General features: G+C 41.4%; 2 protein-coding genes across 3 annotated transcripts in view; both read left to right on the top strand.

The window, feature by feature from the left end:
• The window catches only part of LOC308591775 (protein phosphatase 1 regulatory subunit 3E-like), a 231035-nt gene that overhangs the window by 186122 nt on the left and 27390 nt on the right, over nt 1–17523 (top strand). The window lies entirely within an intron of this gene.
• ATMIN (ATM interactor) lies at nt 47–13686 on the top strand. 2 transcript variants are annotated; one of them, XM_081202700.1, is made up of 4 exons: nt 47–224; nt 6456–6581; nt 7577–7776; nt 8444–13686. In XM_081202700.1, exons 1-4 carry the CDS (start codon nt 186–188, stop codon nt 10260–10262), a joined length of 2184 nt encoding a protein of 727 aa, XP_081058826.1. In that variant the 5' UTR covers nt 47–185; the 3' UTR covers nt 10263–13686. The 2 variants fall into 2 exon arrangements, with proteins under 2 accessions (XP_081058826.1, XP_081058825.1); XM_081202699.1 differs by having other exon boundaries at nt 47–227.

Genomic DNA, 17523 nt, shown 5'->3' with positions numbered 1-17523 from the left:
CCGGCCTGGGCCTGGGGCTCGGCCGCCCTCCGCGCTCGGCGCCGCGCGGCCCCCGCGAGCGGCCGTCGAGCCCGTGGGAGCTGGTGAGGCCCTCGGTGACGGAGCTCTCGCGGGCCGTCAGGAGCAACATCCTGTGCACGGTGCCCGGCTGCGGCAAAGTGCTGCCCAACCCGCCGGCGCTGAGCATGCACCTCAGCAAGGCCCACGGCGTGCAGCAGCAGCAGCAGGTAAGCGGCGGCGGCGGCGGCGGCGCCCTCCCTTCTCCCGCTCCTCCGGGGACCCAGCGCCTTCCCTCTCCTTCCAGAGGCGCGCCAGAGAGGGGTTTCATTTCAGCCCCACTTTTTAGCATTCGGTTTCTTTATAAGCTTCCCAGGTAACAATGTACTACTGATGGGTAGCTATCAGAATTCAATTATTTTCATTGATGGCGGCTATCTGAATTCAAATGTTAATGTTAATAATCACTCCCTTCCAGCATCGGTTTGTTCACAAAGTTCCCAAGTAGTGGTGGGTAGCTGGCAAAATTCAATTATTAATTATAATATTCAGCCCCTCCTCATATCCCAGGCAATAATTATTAACTGGTAGCTATAGACAGTTATTAATAATAATCACAGCAACAAAAACCCATTTCCTATTCTCTGCACCCCACCCCCTTTTGGTTGATTTACCTCAGATACCCCTTTCCCCTCCCTCCCTCCTCCAGCAGCATTCTTAATATCTTTTTAATGCTCTGTTGTTGTTGTGAGCCACTTTGAGCTCATTTTCTTTGCTTGAAAAGTGGTGTGCCAGTACAATGTTAAATCAAAACTCAGAGACTCCCTTTCCCACTCGCAGTTACTTCTTAGCTTTATTTAAAGGTTTCAGGCATACCTAGCAAAGCTGCCAGGATGCCATACAACCATGGTAATAAAATAACTTTTTTTAAAAAGCAAATGTTAGGAAGGGCCCATAGCTAAATTGATGCACATTCTTTGCTTGCACAAAGCTCCAGGTTCAGTCTTGGTACAAGATTCGATTTCTGCTAGTTGTGGCAGATGATACTGGGCTGGATGAACCATTTGATCAGATTTGGTGTGAAGTTGCTCATGCAGAAGATTCCTTGTTCAGTACTCAGCACCTCCAGTTAAAAGTATCTTATTGGGAAATAAATATCCTTGAGATCCGAGAGACCTGTGGCCAGTCAAGATAGAAAATACTGAATTAGATAACCATTGGTGTAAGACTGGGAGTAGCCAACATGGTGCCCTCTAGACATTTTGGACTACAGCTGCCACCATCAGCCCCAGCCATCATGGCCAGTGATCAGATATTATGGGCGGATCATAGTCCATAACAACTGGTGGCCACCACATTGCCATTCCTGATCTAAGTCATATGAATATGGTATATGAAAGTGCCATACTTTGTCCTTTGAGTCAGTATAATGGGCTGTATCCAAGGTTAGTTCTACTCAGAGAAGACCCATGGAAACCCAACCCACTGTAACCTCATTTCATATGCTTTGAATGTAGAAGGTTTCAGGTTCAATCATCAGTATCTCCAAATGTTGGGAGTATAGTCAGACTATACTCAGCCTGAAATAAGTTAGTGAGGGTCCTATAGGGGGGAGGCAAAACACTGGGTTTATTGAAATCAAAGTTAGAGAGGTCTCATACACTCACAAACACTCTGTGATGGAGTGGGGTTTGTGGTGGAAGCTTTACACTGCAGAGATCTTGCCCCTCCCCAAATGGTTCTGTCCCTCTAATACCTTTTATCCCTCAATAACTTGATCATCTGAGCCTCTTCGTCTGTTCACTTAGTACTTCCCAAAATTCTCTAGTTCATAACTTGGTGGATTGGCATCATAATTGCAAGTAACTTTGGCATTATCAGGATGTTTTCTGTTCTTCCTGGGGAAGACTGGGTACCAGCTATCCTTGAAATGTTATTTTCCTCTCATTCTTCTGGAATTTCTGTTAATCATAGGTTAGCCTGTGACTTCCAAGGACTGTGGCTCTTATTGTGGGTTCTTAACTCTGTAGCTTCATGATGATTCTGTAGAGGCAGAATTATAATGCTTTGTTCATTTGTGATACTCAGCAGTTCAGCTCAGCTGCCATCCTACTTCCTTTTCTTTAGTAATTTTTCAGCAGAAAGTATCCATTCTAACCATTCATTCACAGAGTTGCAATACATACCGTACAGTAATTGGTAATCATCCACCACACATTCTGCTTGACCTAGAACAATGTGTAACATAAGTACAGTGGTAACTCGGGTTAAGTACTTAATTCGTTCCGGAGGTCCGTTCTTAACCTGAAACTGTTCTTAACCTGAAGCACCACTTCAGCTAATGGGGCCTCCTGCTGCCACCGCGCCACCGGAGCACGATTTCTGTTCTCATCCTGAAGCAAAGTTCTTAACCCGAGGTACTATTTCTGGGTTAGCAGAGTCTGTAACCTGAAGTGTATGTAACCTGAAGCATATGTAACCCAAGGTACCACTGTAAAGGGTTGTTTGAGTAACAGGGCTGGGGAGGACTTGCCTGTAATATTGGAGAACCACTGATCTTGCTCCCTCATAGTAAGCAGGTTTAGAACCAAAGCCCGAACTGGAAGTCTCAGGTGACTACATAATTTGAATTGGACCTTCCAGACACTTGCTGCTGCCATCACCTATTTAGCCCCATATGATGATATGTCTTTCTGCAAAAAGGAGACAAGTAGTGGCACCACTAATCTGTGACCCTCACCATAAGCATCTGACAAATCCCCTCACTATGATCCTCCTGTACACTCTCTCACACAAACATATTTACACACTAAAAAGCTTTTTCTGTAAGCAAATATGAGGAGGCGCCTCTTGAAGGGCCAAATTATAAACCCACCCTAAAATCTGTTTCTTAGGCTCTTATATAAATGTACTAGGTGCAGGTCAGGGTTTCTTCAAACTCTCAGAATCCTTCAACTACTATGGCCCACTGATACAAGTTGCAGCTTCATTTGGCCTTGTTGTAGCCCTTCCTGATTCCTCACTCCAGCCAAACATCCTGCCCGCCAAGCTGTGCTGTTGTTAAAATCAGGCAAGAGCATCCCCATTTAAAATATTTAGAAATCCCTTCCTAAGCTCTGAAACTGTACTTCATCTAAGCTTTCTAGGTTCAGTGAACAGTATCCCCTCACCATCTACATTGCTTTATCGCAACCTATGTGCTCTTTCATTCCACAAATTCACTCTGTACAGTGGTACCTTGGTTCTCAAACTTAATCCATTCCGGAAGTCCGTTCCAAAACCAAAGCGTTCCAAAACCAAAGCACGCTTTCCCATAGAAAGTAATGCAAAATGGATTAATCCATTCCAGACTTTTAAAAACAACCCCTAAAACAGCAATTTAACATGAATTTTACTATCTAACGATATCATTGATCCATAAAATGAAAGCAATAATCAATGTACTGCAGTCACACAACCAATCAATCAGTAGCTGAACTGGGTTCCACACTGTCACAAAATCAAAACAGAAAAGAGCTACAAAAATGCAAAATAAATAGCAAAAACAGACAGACCTCAAAACGGAAGTGTGGCACTCAAAACGGAGCATGCTCAGCTTCCGAAAAAATTTCGCAAACCAGAACACTTCCTGCTGGGTTTGCAGTGTTTGGGTTCCAAGTTGTTTGAGTACCAAGATGTTGAGAACCAAGGTACCACTGTACTTTTCTTAAAATCTCTGAGTATGCCCCAGGTAAGGACAACTTCATAACCTTCCCAGACCTAGCCTGAAACCCTAGTAACCTAATCACTGTAGCTATGAAAGGCTCACTGTACCTAATTACAGATTCCTTCAGCTGCTCTGTGTATTTCAGGCTAAGCAAGGAAACCTCCTCTCACCAAAGCCAGAATCCCTACCGCTAATCTTTCTTTTCTCCCGTAACTTTCTCTTCTCTTGTGTTTATCTTGAAAATGAGCTTTGTGCCCGAGCCCATGGTGCTGTTTTCAAAATCCTGGTATTTAAGTGAAGTACTCACATCTTTGCTACTGCCTTTATGGTTGGGTTCCTGCTTCTGATCGTACTTTGTTGATAATATTATTTAAGTTTTAATCTCTTTCCAAATTTGAAATGTGACCTTTAATGGGAAGTGGCTGGCGGCTTCCTCCAAATCCCTTCCAGAAGTGCTTGATAAAACCTCTGGTGGGAAGCTGTAGCTATTTAGAGCAAAATGAGTGTTTATAAAACAGTGTCCTCCATCTTGCAGCCAGATACTTTGTTTGGAAAGTACTGACTTAATTAAGATTTTGAAGTAATGTGACAATAATATTGCAACAGGTCCTACTTGGACTCCTTGTAATCTCTCCTCATCCCTTTACATATCGCAGGGTGGCATAATGGCTTGTTGGGCTTTTACCTCAGAGATATCTTTTCAGACTTATTTTTGCTCCAACCAACAAAGAGTTTTCTCAAAATGGTATTCTATATTTTAGTGCCAATATTAAAGTAGACAGTTAAGATACCTGATAGTGCTTTAGAACCATGAGTAAATGGAAATCTGTATACCCTTGTGAGTGAATTTTGAAGTGAGACTTGCATTGTATATGGGGAAACTGAGCTCTGTAAAATAAACAGGAAGACTCCAGTCAATGGGTCTGTGAGCCAATTTTAAGTCACCACTCATTCATGGATCTCACTAGGTCACCTTGAGGCAGTTATTATTCTTCAGCCTAACTTACTTCATGTAGTAGTTGTGAAGATAAAATGGATGGGTGGAAGCCTAAGATGAAAAATCTAATAAATAAATGCTGGCAGCTTTTTGTTGTTTTTAAAGATTCTTTTGCTTAAGGTTTGGAAATATTTTTCATTCCTAGGGATTTATATATGCTACCACTGCTGTTTATTAACAGAAGGGTAGGGAGGGCCTGAAGAGTAGAGAGAGTCTTCCTGCATTCTTCAGGACTGAATCGTTGCATTTCAGGTTTTAGCATCTCTAGGCTGTTCCCTCACACTTTCCGCACTCCTTTTTGAAAGGGAAGATAAAAAGAAGTTAGAGAAGAGGTTTTGCACTGATGATGAAACTTACATTCCAGCCAGTCTGAGCATGTATCTAATGCAGCTGGTTTGGAAAGCCTTGGATTACGAATGCTTCGGTTCCTTAATGTATAAAGAGAATGCCACACTTTAAAAAGCCTTTAAAAGTTCTGCAGTCCAAATTTTACACCAAGGAAAGCTGTCTCTTTGTATTAATTGAACCACACCCATATACTTCTGCAATCAAACTATTTTGTAATGTTACACACTTAATCCTTGTCCCCAAACTACTGGAATTAATCCTACTGATTTCCTTCTGGCTTCTGAGATTTTAGGAGCCGTATCCACACATATTTCAAGCAAATCTTTCCAACCAGAAGTGCCAGAAACTTTGCATTTTTAAATATAATATTATAGGAAATAATATGTTCATTATTCTGTGTTTTTGTCCATGCTTGCTCTGTATCACAGTATGCTCAAAAACCTGCTCAAGTTCAGCTATGGAGAGACTGGAGCAGTCAGTGGTTCCTTGATCTGGTTCATGGCTCTGACATCACAAGTCATTGGTATAGCACTAGTCTCCTTAGCTTCAGTTTGTTTTGAATTTAATATTACACTCTCTTGCGGTGAGATGTTTGGTTCTAAATCGTTTGGTCTAAAAGTTCAGCATAATGTTTTCTGCAAAATGTTTCTGTTTCCTAAGTGACAGTGATCACTCAATCATATCTTCTTGATTTAACAAGCCCAGATGTGAATAAGCCTTGTGTCCACACACACCCTTCCCTCCTTCTTGGTGCCCCCAAATTAACCCCAGAATTCTTCATCTACTCTTATTACACTAGCACTAGGAAACTGGTTGTCTCAGGTTTGGAACATTTTCAAACCATGGTTTAAAATCCTGGGTGGTTTGGAACATTGTAACTATGTTACTGGGACCTATCGTTAATTGAAAATTGCCTTCTTCTCACAGCGTGCCAAGGAAAAAAATGGCAGCATGAGGATAGCATACCCTCCAACATTTCTCCGATGAAAATAGGGACATCCCATTCCATAATGGGATCCTAAGGAAAAGCAGGACATTCTGGGATCAAATCAGAAACCAGGACGGCTTCTCTAAATCAGAGCACATGGGATAGAGCACATGAGCAAAAGCCTTGTACATACCTCTGCTTATTTAGCCAGGATTGACCCAACTGGGTTAGTGAATAATCAACTACCTGTCACATAATCTAGGCAATTAGAGTGAGCTGGGATGTAAACTACCTAAAGTTTTTATTCCATATAGGGAATAACTGAAACATGTACAGAAGTTTCAAGTGGAGAATCTCTTCAGTATGCAGGCAGGCAGGCAGGCAGGCAAAATGCTGTATAAAGACAAGCTTTATTTGTATTCCAGATACTTCTGAGCCCCAAACATTAGATACAATTTAATAATATTCTTCTCCTGCAGGATGGAAAAATAAATCCTGCAATAAGGAAAGACTTGAAAACGCCACAGAAATACTACTGCTGTCCTATTGAAGGTTGCCCTAGAGGACCAGAAAGGCCTTTTTCACAATTTTCTCTTGTACGACAGGTATGTATTCTAACTACATTATTCAATAAATAGAACAATATAATTTATATGGAACATCTTATTCAAGAGCCATGCATCTTTCTGAATTGCAAGATTTCTGTGTAAATGTATACCATTATAAGAGAAGCTTCATATGAATGTCATTTCATATTGTCAGTTGTCTATTGTTTAAGGGATCAGTGTGTTGGGAAAGAGCTCTCATGGAACTAGGGAGCCTGCAGCATCATTGCACAGGTTTTATACATACTACTCTTTTGTTAGAAAATTAAACTTATTAAATGTGCTGAGATATGCCTTCAGTAGCTGAAAATGAAAGGAACAAATTGGAGGGTAATTTTGCTGTAGAGCTCTAACTAGTTAATTCAGTTACTCCTTTAACTCTCTGTAATATGTCCTCTTTTCACCAGAAGTACATAACTGTAAAATTTACAATGGGCCTGTGTAGATTATTGAGAACCTTAACTGCAAACTTCATGCAGGTTGCATGTCAGAGGTTTGGATCTTCTAAGAAATGCATTCTCTGATTCTTAATAACTTTTGAAAGAGTGGAATTGTTAAAATCAGTTGTAGTATTTATTGAGTTGAGGTGCAGCCAGATAGTGCATCATTCCCATGTTTTAACCATTTTCAGGAATTCAAGAAAAATCTTGAACCCCCTCTATCAACTCCAGTCAGTCATTTAAAAATGCATGAAAATGCATCAAAAATTATGGAAAATTCAGTTGTTGACAGCATGCTTAAAAGTGCCTTGTCTTGCATAGACAAGGCTGGAACTTGAACAGCTTTGTGTCTCAAACATAGTACCACTTTCTTTTGTTTGGGAAGGACCATCACTCAGTGACAGAGCACTGGCATCTCCAGGTAGGGCTCAGAAAAAGCCCAGTCTGAAATCCTGAAGCCGCTGCCAGTCAGTGTAGACAATACTGAACTAGATGAACCAGTGCTGTCCAAGGCAGTTTCCTATAACTTACCTAACTTTTGTTTTTATATTTCAGCATTTTATGAAAATGCATGCTGAAAAGAAGCATAAATGTGATAAATGCAGCAATTCCTATGGCACCATATGGGATCTGAAGCGACATAGTGAGGACTGTGGCAAGTCTTTCCAGTGTACTTGTGGATGCCCCTATGCTAGCAGGACAGCATTATTGTCTCATATTTATAGGACACAGCATGAGATCCCTGTTGAACATAGGTAAGGGCAACATTTTTCCTTTGTTAACTGTTTCATATATGTGCACATATATTTGCCTTAAAACATTGGAAGGGGGAGGAGTTCTAACACCATTCTGTGAAGATCACTGCCCCTGACAGCTTCCCTTATCTTACCAACAATTTTTTTTTAAGGATAACTAAAGAGGCATGGATTTTTCCAGGCTTTTATACAATCAATTATTACCCAACATGTTGCCACCAGTAAAAGTGATTCTGTTTGAACTATCTAAGAATTCAGAATGCATTTCCATTCAATGTGGGGAGGCGGGGTGACTACTGCTTTTGAAGTCCTTCATCAAAATGCAGTATTATAGACTGTGTGGAATTGCAGTGCAAGTTTTACTTTTAGGTCAGCATTGTTGGCTGCTAAACTGCTGTAAGATTATTCTTTGGTTGAATAGCCTAGGCACAGAGTTTAACTGTAACTCTGACTTATTTACCCAACAATGCAGTTTTCTGCTTAACATTACCATAATTCAGTATGTTACTATTTTGATTTCTCTAAGTATGCTTTCAAGGCAAACAATTCACATTATTCTAAATTCTGTTATAGAAATGGTAAAAGTGGTGGGGTGGGAAAGATTTGGAGGGAATGAAGGAGTATGTGCTACAGCTGTACCTAGTCAAAGATTTTGTAATATTTACAGGGATCCACCAAGTAAGAAAAGGAAAATTGAAACCTCTGTATCCAATCAGTTGGTGGGAGAAAAACTTAAAGGAGCTTCTGCCAGTGTCCAGACCAGATGTACTAGCACTAAAGACTTGGAGACCTCTGAGATGAAGCCAGCAGCTTCCTTTGAAGATTCTAGCTGTTCCTATACTACTAAGCAAACACAAACGCAGCCAAAAAATTCACCAAAGTTGCTTCTGCCAAAGCCAAAAGTGGCTTTGGTTAAACTCCCTGTAATGCAGCTTACTCAATTGCCTATCTTTGTATCAGCACCAGACTCTTCTGTCAAACCCGTTGTAGTTGCCGTTGATGACAAAGGCTCTGTTATGAGTACTGTTCACTTAATGCCTCTGCCGGTAGGATTTATGATACCAGGACTGGAGGCTGAAACACTTGCATTTAAAAGCACCTTGCCCCTTTCAAAAACCAAAAATGCTGGCAGTGTTGAGCCAGTCAGCACAGGTATCCAGGTCAATTTGGGTAAAGGGGCATCAGATAATACAATCCAAGATCTGGAAGCCATATGCTACAAGAACGGGATTTGTTCAACAAATGTGCAGACGGACTTATCTTATATTTCGCAGAACTTTGTGACATCTGCAGCCTGGACTCCTGATTCATCGGTGTCCTCTTGTTCTCAAACAGACCTGACATTCAGCTCTCAGGTTTTGTTGCCAATTAATGTGCAGACACAGACACTGTTACCCAGTTCAAAGTTGACTTCTTCCATAGCTGCTCAGACAGATGCACTTGCACAGGCTTGCTTTCAGTCATGTGGAATTTCTCGGGAGACTCAGACCAATAGGTCGCAGAAAGATATTGATGGGAGAGTACAAATGGACCAGGCTGTAATGTGCAATGACATTTTTGACAGTGTTAGTTCATCATTCAGTGATTCAACCACAGTGGGACTTCCAGGCAGCAACTTAATGGCTGCAGGCCTGGGTCAAAGTCTGCTACAAAGAGGAAGCTGCAAATCTTTGAGTCCAGACACTAAGTGTGAGCCAGTTATCAGCTTCAGTGCACAAAATAATATTCTCCCACAGCAGGTTATGACAGACAATCAGACCCAGACAATGGAGTTACTGAACGATCTTGAAACTATTTTTTCGAATAACACAGCGGGTCAGTCATTGGATAACCGTAGTCTTTTGACTGACACTAGCTCGCATGCTGGCACACCCTTGCCTTCTGGCCCTACGCAGAACGCAGGAATTGAGTTTGACATTGAGGATTTCTTCACAGCCTCCAATATCCAGACACAGACAGAAGAGACCCAGCTGAACTCTGAGCCAGTCTTGGAGTTGCTAGATATTGAAACCCAGACAGATTTATTTTCAGATAATGCCACCCAGTCCTATAGCTGCAGGGGTAATCCCAATTTCTTAGGTTTGGAGATGTTTGACACACAGACCCAGACAGACTTAAATTTCTTTTTAGACAGCCCCTATTTGCCTTTGGGGAGCATCTTGAAACAGTCTACCTTCTCTATGAGCACAGACTCATCTGATACAGAAACACAGACAGAAGTGCATTTTCCTGCAAAAAATTCCTCTAACCAAATGGCAGAAAGCAAAGTCCAGCTGAATAGTGCTGAAACACAGACCATGGATAGCTGCTTTGAAACCCTTGGCAGTTTATTTCTTACTAGCAATGAGACTCAGACTGCTATGGATGACTTTTTGTTGGCAGACTTGGCCTGGAATACAATGGAGTCACAGTTCAGTTCAGTCGAAACACAGACTTGTGCAGAATTGTGTTCTCTGTTTCAGGGTCCTGATAAATCAAACCATTGAGTGCTGTTCTCAAACTCTCTTTTCTTTGAGGATTAATTTATGTGTGGGTAGGAGAAACTGACATTCAAGTCACCTCCACTGAATGTAATTGACCACATATGGTTGGTTTACAAACTGTGTCCTACTATAAGGTACTTTAACTGTTTTGTGTTTACTAATATGAATCCTGTGTGCATATGTTCACTGCTGTATGTTTGTGTATGTTTGAACACTTCATAACTGGTAGTAATCTTGTGTCTGACCTCTTCTATGCTGAGTTACATTTTTTAAAAAAACTCTTTTAAGTTCCAATACCTGTAGTAATACCTGTCCTCTGATCTTGACTATTAATGCAGCAGTCCTGTACTTGGGAAGAGGTCCACTAAACAGAGTGGAGTTCTTGAGTAATCAAACATGGAATTGTGCTGTAGGTGTTTGTTTTTTAATGGACCAAAACCTAGTTTTCTTTAAATTCTGGCTCATTCCCCAAATCCTGAAAATGGAGCTCTTCTCTTTTTTCTTCTTGTTTTTGGAGTTCATCGTTGCAATTCAGCTCTACAGGGGTTACATCATGGTTGTGCCCAAGAATTCCTACACATTCACGCTTCCGCATGTTGCTGTGACATAGGCTAACAATTTGGCAGGAATGTGCCCTACATACTTGCAGCAGCTTGTTGCTTGCTAGAAAACCAACCAAAGTACAGAACAAGTTTTTTTTTCCTCTCTCTCTCTCTCTCTCTCTCTGTGTGTGTGTGTGTGTGTGTGTGTGTGTGTGTGTGTGTCTCATCTGGCTTCTAATCCATATAAATTTAGTAAGACTTCATACTTGCGACTGTGGGTAGGTGGACAACTGAATATTGACATCACCATGCTAAGAAAAATGTGCAGCACTTTGGATTCTGTACAGCTAAGCTATACTCAAACTAGGATTGCTGAAATTAATCTAATTTAGCCATGTCCATTAATTTTGGTTGGTCTGCTCAGTGTATGACTAATGTTGAATACAACCCAACATGTTTAACATGGGTAAATCCTTGTTGATCGTGGATTCAATTTTCTTGAAACAATGTTAGTAGCCTGTAAGACGTTTAGTTTCTGAACAGTCTTGCCAAATTCTAGCAGACAGTTTGGAATTAAGCTCAATGGCTTGCAAAAATCTATATTAAGTAAGGAAAAGAAAGGAAGGCACCAATGCAGAAATGAGAGAGGATACTTCAAATATACACTTGGATATATGTTATTTAATTCAGTGTATTTTGTGTCAGCAACTCTTCAGAGCTGCTGGTTTTCATTGCCTCTGAAAAGGGATTATTGACTAAAATTTCCAATGTACCTTTTTTCTTTTTAATCTGTCCTAAGAGCTTATGTCAAACAATCACTTTGGAAACATAGCTGCAAGGCAAACTATGAGAAAGCAATGAGTTCCTATCTGCTCAGGACAAGATTACTAGGAAGCTCTTCTACCAAGTGATAAAGGAAATTGTTCATCAAAGTAGCAGATGGCATGTGTTCAACTACAGCTTTTACCTGCTGTTGGACATAAAGTTCTGTTTGTGATTGAAATCTTTAAATTCATGTTGAGCCCCCAGCTCCTCCAAGAACAACTTATCTTTCAAAGAGCAAAAAAACTTAGGGCTAGGATGGAGGATCTGTGGTCCTCCAGATGTTCCTGGGCTACAACTGTTATCATCCCTGACAATTGTCCCTACTGGCTGAGGCTGATGGGAGTTGGGAGTTCAGCAGCATCTGGAGAGCACCATGTTCAGTGGTAGGGCCTGTTGTTGTCTTTGTATAGTGCTGCTAATGGTCTGTCAGCATAGGCCCATCACTTCCACACTGATTTTGTGTCTTACCGTCTAACTCTTACCCAGCATACTCTGTGCAAAGTCTAAAGTGTTAGCAACTGCTCAGTGTTATCTGTTGATGTTCTTCAGAAACTTCTATTTCCATTTTTTGTTTATTGAAGAGAATATCCTACACTGGATATTTGCAATCTTCATTAATTGTATGCAGGGTTTCTCTCTCCAAGCATTTATTCTGCAGAATTGAGCATCTATTTCCCAATGAGCCTTGGATAAGCATTTGGAAGAAGAACTCTCAACTGGGTCCTGTACGTACATAACACTTTGGTATGCACCAGCTGAATGCTTCAGCCAAAGAGTGGCAAACAGCTTCAAGGTTGATGCAGGTTACATACTGTTCTTCAATCAATCTCTAGATTAATGCTGTTTAACAAGCGATGAAGCTGAAATGATGCAGTTTGGTCAGAGTCCCAGGCAGCAGTGAAGTAATGACATCACTAGGGTGCACTCTTTATGTATCATGCAAGTTGTTTTGATCTAAGGTCAATTGCCAGTCAGGAGTGGTACTGTTATTCCTCCATGGTCACATGAATTATTTATTATTATTTATTATTTGATTTATTATTTGCCCTTCCACCATAAGATCCCAGGTTGGTTCACAACAATGTAAAATACGTTAAAAAGATAGCACTCCTGAGATTTAACTATACTCTTGTTGGGATGCAACTAAAAAGTCCCTTATCCCACTGAAGCTTAGTGCTCCCCTAGTGCTTCCAGTGCAAAGCTAGTGTCATCCGGCTTGCTGTGGTCTACAGCTTGGTACTTGCAGTTCAGAATGTAGTAGCCTAGGTGCACTTTTGATTAAAGTGTCCACGGGCACCTTGATTTGGGTTTGAATTGTTGATGCGTATCTGTGGTCAGGGTGTTCAGGCACTAATATGAGTATGTATATTAAGCTTTTCCGCAAACAAAACAGGCAGCTGTCCTGGGTCCCCCACACCTTAATCAAAGTACCACTAATGCAGTGGAGATCATGTTGGCATATAATCGCCTTCTTAAGTTGATGTGATTGTCTTTAAGCAGCTACTTATAGATGTGTAGTGCCAGTGCCAATAGTGCAGATTGACCTTTGGGCTCTATTCTGTTACTGGTATCTTATCCTACATAGGGTGCTTATGCAATAGCTCGCCTTGAACTGCTGCTGTGACTAAATCAATCCATGGATTTCTGCTTGTGGGGGAAGAAATGTTCCACACTCCTTGGACTCATAGAAGAACTTAAAAGCCATCCAGGAATGTCAGATCTCCTGCATGCCCTACCTTTGGCTATCTTCTTTCTTTAGTAGGAGATTCCAAGAATATATTTGCTATAGAGAGAAAATATTGACTCAGCCTAGTCATATTTGCAGAAAAGACCTGGTCTCTGAACACCTTTCACGTTCCTGGCATCCTTTTAAAGGAGATTTTGAGCCTGTCTTCGAAATGAATCTTGTAACATTTTGTTCTTTGTTTCTATTGATTGTTTCCCCCCACCATTTCATCAGAGTGATTGAACCAGAATGTTGCTCAGTTTGCAACTGTCTGCACACAATCCTTGTATATGATTAATATAAGTTAATTAAAGGGAGTTTGGTGCATAAGCTACATCTTCTGCCTTTGGTTTTCCAATTCCATAGTATTTTCTAGCAATCAGGGTAACCTACCTGCTAATGAGGGAGCAGTAAACAGATTTGAATTTTTAAAGAATTGGTTTATATACAAGTGTTTAGCATGATTGTCATGACCTAGACACAGAGGGCCCACTTGCATGACACAATAGCTACAGGAAGGTAAGTTTCTGTCAACGTGAACCAGCTGACCTGAATAGAGGTTGATACCACATATCCTCCTTCTGAGCTGGAGATTATCCCTTGTTAGATCTAAACCACCCAGCCCTCTGCAACCTATCAAACTCAGCATGTTGTCAAAAGCAAACTAAGAATGTCCTGCTCAGCTTCTACATATTAATCTTCTACTTCATAGAAGGTGAAAGATGGTAATATACATACTGATATCTTAGTGTTTGTGTGACTAGCCCTGATTGCTATAGTACTAAGAAACAAGAAATGCCTTTCTCTCAGTCTGATGGACACTGATATATACAGGCATGATCTTCCTTAAAATCCCAAGTATAATACAGCATGCATGGTGCATATAGTCAACTGACATTTACATCAGCTCTAACTTGAGTCCTGTCTTCTATAGGGAAAGACTCATCCTTGAAATTCTTCACTTTTTCTTCAGTTAAGGGTTAAAATTAACTTGAACTAAAAACCAACCATATTTGTTTTTCGGCAATAATAATAAGGCAAGTACTACAAGTTACTACCCATCTCAGGCAAGCAACAAGAAACTTTGGCAAACTGTTCCTTCCAGGGTTTGGTTGCTTCTAGAGCAGGGGTCTGCAACCTTTAAGACAAAAAGAGCCACTTGGACCCATTTCCGAAGAGAGAAAAAACTGGGAGCCGCAAAACCATTGCGACATTTAAAACAAATATATCTCCAGAGCCGCGATCTGACAGCGGGTGGGAAGGTGACGTCGGGACGGTGCGTGACTAACGCACGCACCACCCCCATGCAACGTCACAGCCAGTACAGCGCCTGCCACAGTGGGGAGTGTCGGGGCGCACAATGCGCCTCCTCCCCTTGCTAGTATCCGCCCGGGAGCCGCGGCAAAGGTGTAAAAGAGCCACATGCGGCTCCGGAGCCGCGGGTTGCAGACCCCTGTTCTAGAGGGATATCTTAGTTGTCATTTTTGAGCATCTGAAAACAGGGCCTAACACTCACTGTACTGGGTGAGTTGTTTAGTATCATTTTAGAAAGTAAAATAACTCGTTCACAATCACTGTACAGTAGCCTTTGCCAACCTGGTGCCAGGTTGGCAAAGGCAGCGTTAGAGGTTACCTGTGGCAGTAGATGCACCCAGGATATTTGCCTGTCATTGTAGCTGGTTCAAGATGGATGAAAGAGTAAAAGAGGATGAGCATGCAGGAAATAGACAACCACCTCTTGTTTGCAAAGCTTATATTAACTTTTAAAGGAACATTCTTGAATATCATTTTGCACCACGAAATAGCACTAGTCTGCTTAATGGATATTTCTAAACTTGAAAACAAAAAACCTGAGTTGCAGAACTTAGTGTGATGTCTTACTCTTGCTGGATCAAATTATGGTATTTCATTTCATTATGCTTGCTAATTTTCAAGAAAAATTCTAGGTGTGCATACATACACACACATGCTTCACATCTGGCTGCAGATTGAGATGGCGTACACAGACACTGGAAATGAAACTCTGTGAGCCTCTGCATGTTTTATGGGGATTTGGGTTTTTGGAGGTTGGGGACTTATTTCTGACTAAATGTAGGATTGCACTGTGAATAAACGTGTCTAGGCTGTGTATGGGCTGCAGATGGGAACACGTATGCTTGATTACACCTCAACCCCCCTGCATTATTTTTTTTAATTCCCTAATACCTAGTTTTTCATACAGAAAATAAGAGGGAATCCTTTTGTATGGAGGAGCATTCAATAATGTGAGCCCTGCAGCCTAAGCATGGGTATACCATGTCAGAAGCAATACCGTGTCATTGAACAATACCAGTGAACTAAGGGGTTTTGTCCACTGCAAGTTGCCTGAAATGTGAAAATGAGTCAATACACACAGTTTATCTATTAAAGGGACAAGGGTTGTATCAGAACCTTGGCATGTAGATGAAACATCTGAATGACACCATATTAAATTCCTGCATCAATCATTGAACATTTTCTATATCCAATTCTTGCACTTTATGGAGTTTTTGCAAGGAAACAATACAGTGCTGCTGTTTTCTAGCCTCAAGAGAATGACTTCCATTTCCTCACTGAGGGGGTAAGGAGCAGATGGGCTGGAGGGATCCTGAATAAAAATGAAACTGGCCTGTTGCCTTTAAGAGGAGGTTGTCATATGATTACAGTTTTAATATCTGGCTGGATATGGGTAAGTGAAAGAAAATCTCATTCTCGTTTGCAGCTGCAATTTTTACTACACCCTCCTTTCTGCCACGTTTAGGGACAGAGTAGTCCTCTTTTTCTAGGGGTTTCCTCCCTCTCATTTGTGCTCACTTTGTTAAAGATCAAATGTATCTACTGCAATTAAATCTGTTATTCTTTATGGAGCCACAAGCCTCCTTTTTCTCCTCCGATGCATACGTATTCTCTTCAATCAAGATGAAATGCCAAAGAGCACATTAATCTTACACGTGCATGCAATGACAATTTAGACCAACATGCAAGTGCACAGTTTCCTCTGCTTTCAGACAGTAAAATGGTAGAACTGACTCTTCTCTGTCCATTAGGTGTTTGCACACACAACTGCATGCATAGAATTGCAAATACTGTGAGCTTTAAATAAATGAACTCTGTCTTGAATAAAACTGTTCAGGTTAAGGGCCTACCTGTATATATAATGAAACACATTTATGTCACAAAGATGAACAAATAAATGTCTTTCTGCCTTAACTCACCAGTTTCCCCCCCCCTGCCTCATGTTTTACACTAAATGGGTACTTGAACACTTTGCCATTTCATTCCTCTATTGAAAAATAGTTGGGTCTAGAAAGTGGATTATACTGTGAAATAGAAACGTGATGTCACACTTTTCACTAGCCCCTGTCAAATTGCTGTAGTGCAATAGCCTTTGGCTGTGTGGATGGAGATAGGATTTCTTTTTTATTCCTTGCCTTGAAACCAAAGTAGTGACAAAGGGTATGGTTTTGCCCTGATGTAAGGGGTTTGCAAATGATGGGGCGTGACTGCAGGAGATGTAGCCATGCTGGCATTCTTTTCCCAGGGCTATGCAAGCGTGGCTATGGTTAAAATGGGGTGGCCAACACTTCTGAATGCAGGGGCTGCATTCCGTGGGGGAAAGGTGGTCAGAGGCCGCCTAACGGCAGTAGGCAAGGCTGGAGCCAACGGATAGCCCACCCCTTTTTCCTCACAGCTTTTCCCCATTTCATCAACCATTCCTCCTCACATAAGCCAACCCCTTCCATCCTTACACACAACAGACATGCTTCCATCCTCCATCCAGTCTCAAACACACACAAACCCTCTCATACCAACTATTCTTTCTCTCTTCCATTCTGTTTTTCTGTTCGTTTCTCTGTCGTTCATCATATTATTTTATCACTTAGTTGCTATGTTTGCCTCCCCTTCCATCTACTCTTCTTTCCCCTCACCTGTGCTATGCCCCTCCACCTCTGCATCCACAACCCCATCTGTGCACTCAAAAGTAAATGAAAGGCTTGCTGTATACAGCCTTCAAATCTCCCTCAGCACCTCCTCTTTGTAACTGGGATCCCGTGCTTCGCCACCTTGATCCTTCCGTGGTCACAAGGGGGCCTAATGGGATGAGCTTCTCTGGCTGTTTGTGCTACCACTGAAAGGGGCAGTTGGGAAGGCC

The sequence above is a fragment of the Podarcis bocagei genome (assembly GCF_964188305.1).
Source record: "Podarcis bocagei genome assembly, chromosome: 7".
Taxonomy (NCBI): domain Eukaryota; kingdom Metazoa; phylum Chordata; class Lepidosauria; order Squamata; family Lacertidae; genus Podarcis; species Podarcis bocagei.
This window is presented reverse-complemented; position numbering and strand designations above follow the sequence as displayed.